The sequence below is a fragment of the Parus major genome, chromosome 22 (genome assembly GCF_001522545.3).
Source record: "Parus major isolate Abel chromosome 22, Parus_major1.1, whole genome shotgun sequence".
NCBI classification, from domain to species: Eukaryota; Metazoa; Chordata; class Aves; order Passeriformes; family Paridae; genus Parus; species Parus major.
The window spans coordinates 2,629,903-2,631,581 of NC_031790.1; the positions used below are offsets into that span (position 1 = coordinate 2,629,903).

Sequence of the window (1,679 nt, forward strand, 5' to 3'; positions counted from 1 at the left end):
CCAGCCCTTCCCCACCAGTATCTTCCAGTCCAGCCAGCCCATTCCTCCCAGTGCCCCCCAGTCTGGCCAGCCCTTTTCCCGCTATCTCTTCCAGTCCAGCCAGCCTTTTCCCCCCAGTATCTTCCAGTCCGGCCAGCCTTTTCCCCCCAGTAACCACCAGTCCAGCTACCCCTTTCCCCCCAGTATCCTCCAGTCCAGTCAGCCCTTCACGTCCTTCAGCTTCCCGTGCATCCTGCAGTCCAGCCAGCCCTTCTCGTACCGCAGCCCCCCCCGGCTCCCCAAATCCTGCCAGCTCTTCCCAGCCAGCTCCCTGTGTCCCCCTCAGTCCAGCCAGCCCTTCCCGTGCTGTGCCCCCCCATGTCTGCCCCAGTCCAGCCAGCCCCTGTCCTACCGCAGCCCCCCCCGGCTGCCCAGACCTAGCGACCCCTTCCCCTTCCTCTCCTATTCCCCCCTGGGGGTCCCCCAGTCCAGCCGCCCCTTCCCCTTCTGCACCCCCCCCTGCATCGCCAAGGCCACCGAGCTCTTCCCCTGCTACGTCCCCCCCCAGCCCAGCAGACCCCTCCCCATCTACACCCCCCTGCACATTCCCCAGTCCAGCAGACCCTTCCCCTCCTCCAGCACCCCTCAGCCCCCCTCCCCGTGCACCCCACAATCCCTGGATCCCCTCCCTCACCACCCCCTGCAGCCCCCCCGGCGCCGCGGCTCTTTGTCCCCTCGCCTGCACGTCTGGGGGGTCCCCCTGCCGCCCCAAAACCCCGCCACGCCCTGAGCTGGCCCCGCTGCCGTCCCCAGCTGCCGCGGGACCCCCGCCCCCATGGGGGACGCGCCGGTGCCGGAGCTGGAAGCGGTGCTGGATGGAGGCGCTTGGGATGTGGGGACGACTTTCGAGGGGTCCCCCACGCCCCCCGGGCCTGTCCACCTGGGCAGGAACGTTTGCTACGTCGTGCTGGCCGTGCTCTTCAACCAGGAGGTGAGGCAGCCCCCAGCCCTGGTTCCCCCCAGTCCAGCCAGGCCATTCCCCCAGTGCCCCCCAGTCCAGCCAGGTCATTCCCCCAGTGCCTCCCAGTTCAGCCAGGCCATTCTCCCAGTGCCCCCCAGTCCAGTCAGCCCTTTCTCCCCAATGTCTTCCAGTCCAGCAACTCCAGTACCCTCCAGTTCAGCCACCCTTTCCCCCCAGTATCTTCCCGTCCAGCTGCCCTTTTCTCCCCAGTAGCCTTGGGTCAAGCCACTCCTTTCCCCCCAGTACCCCCAGTCCAGCCACCCTTTCCCCTCAAAACGCCCCAGTCCATCCATTCCTTTGCCCCCAGTACCCTCCAGTCCAGCTGCCCTTTGCCCCCAGTACCCCCCAGTTCCCCGCAGGACTCGCTGCTGCTGGTGCAGGAGGCCAAGCCTGAGTGCCGTGGCCGCTGGTACCTGCCCGCGGGCCGGATGGAGCCCGGCGAGGGCATCGTGGCCGCTCTGCAGAGGGAGGTGAAGGAGGAGTCAGGGCTGGAGTGCGAGCCCCTCACGCTGCTGGCGCTGGAGGAAAGGGGCCCAGCCTGGATCCGCTTCTCCTTCCTGGCACGGGCCATAGGTTTGTGTTCTTCGGTGCTCCGAGGGGCGCGGGGGCTTGGTGGGACCATCCCCATCTGGCCCTGTGATGGGAAATGGTATCCTTGTGATGGGTTATCCCTGTGCCC

The 1,679-nt window shown here is 67.5% G+C and overlaps 1 protein-coding gene across 2 annotated transcripts in view; it reads left to right on the forward strand.

Moving 5' to 3' along the window:
* The first annotated feature begins 794 nt into the window (after window positions 1-794).
* NUDT18 (nudix hydrolase 18) overlaps window positions 795-1,679 on the forward strand; it is a 2,546-nt gene continuing 1,661 nt past the window's right edge. The window contains exons 1-2 of one of the 2 annotated variants that reach the window (XM_015648950.3): window positions 795-970; window positions 1,360-1,573. In XM_015648950.3, coding sequence (XP_015504436.1) covers window positions 815-970; window positions 1,360-1,573 — 370 coding nt within the window. In that variant the 5' untranslated portion in view covers window positions 795-814. The remainder of the gene's footprint in view (window positions 971-1,359; window positions 1,574-1,679) is intronic. The other variant, XM_015648951.3, reaches the window with a different exon arrangement.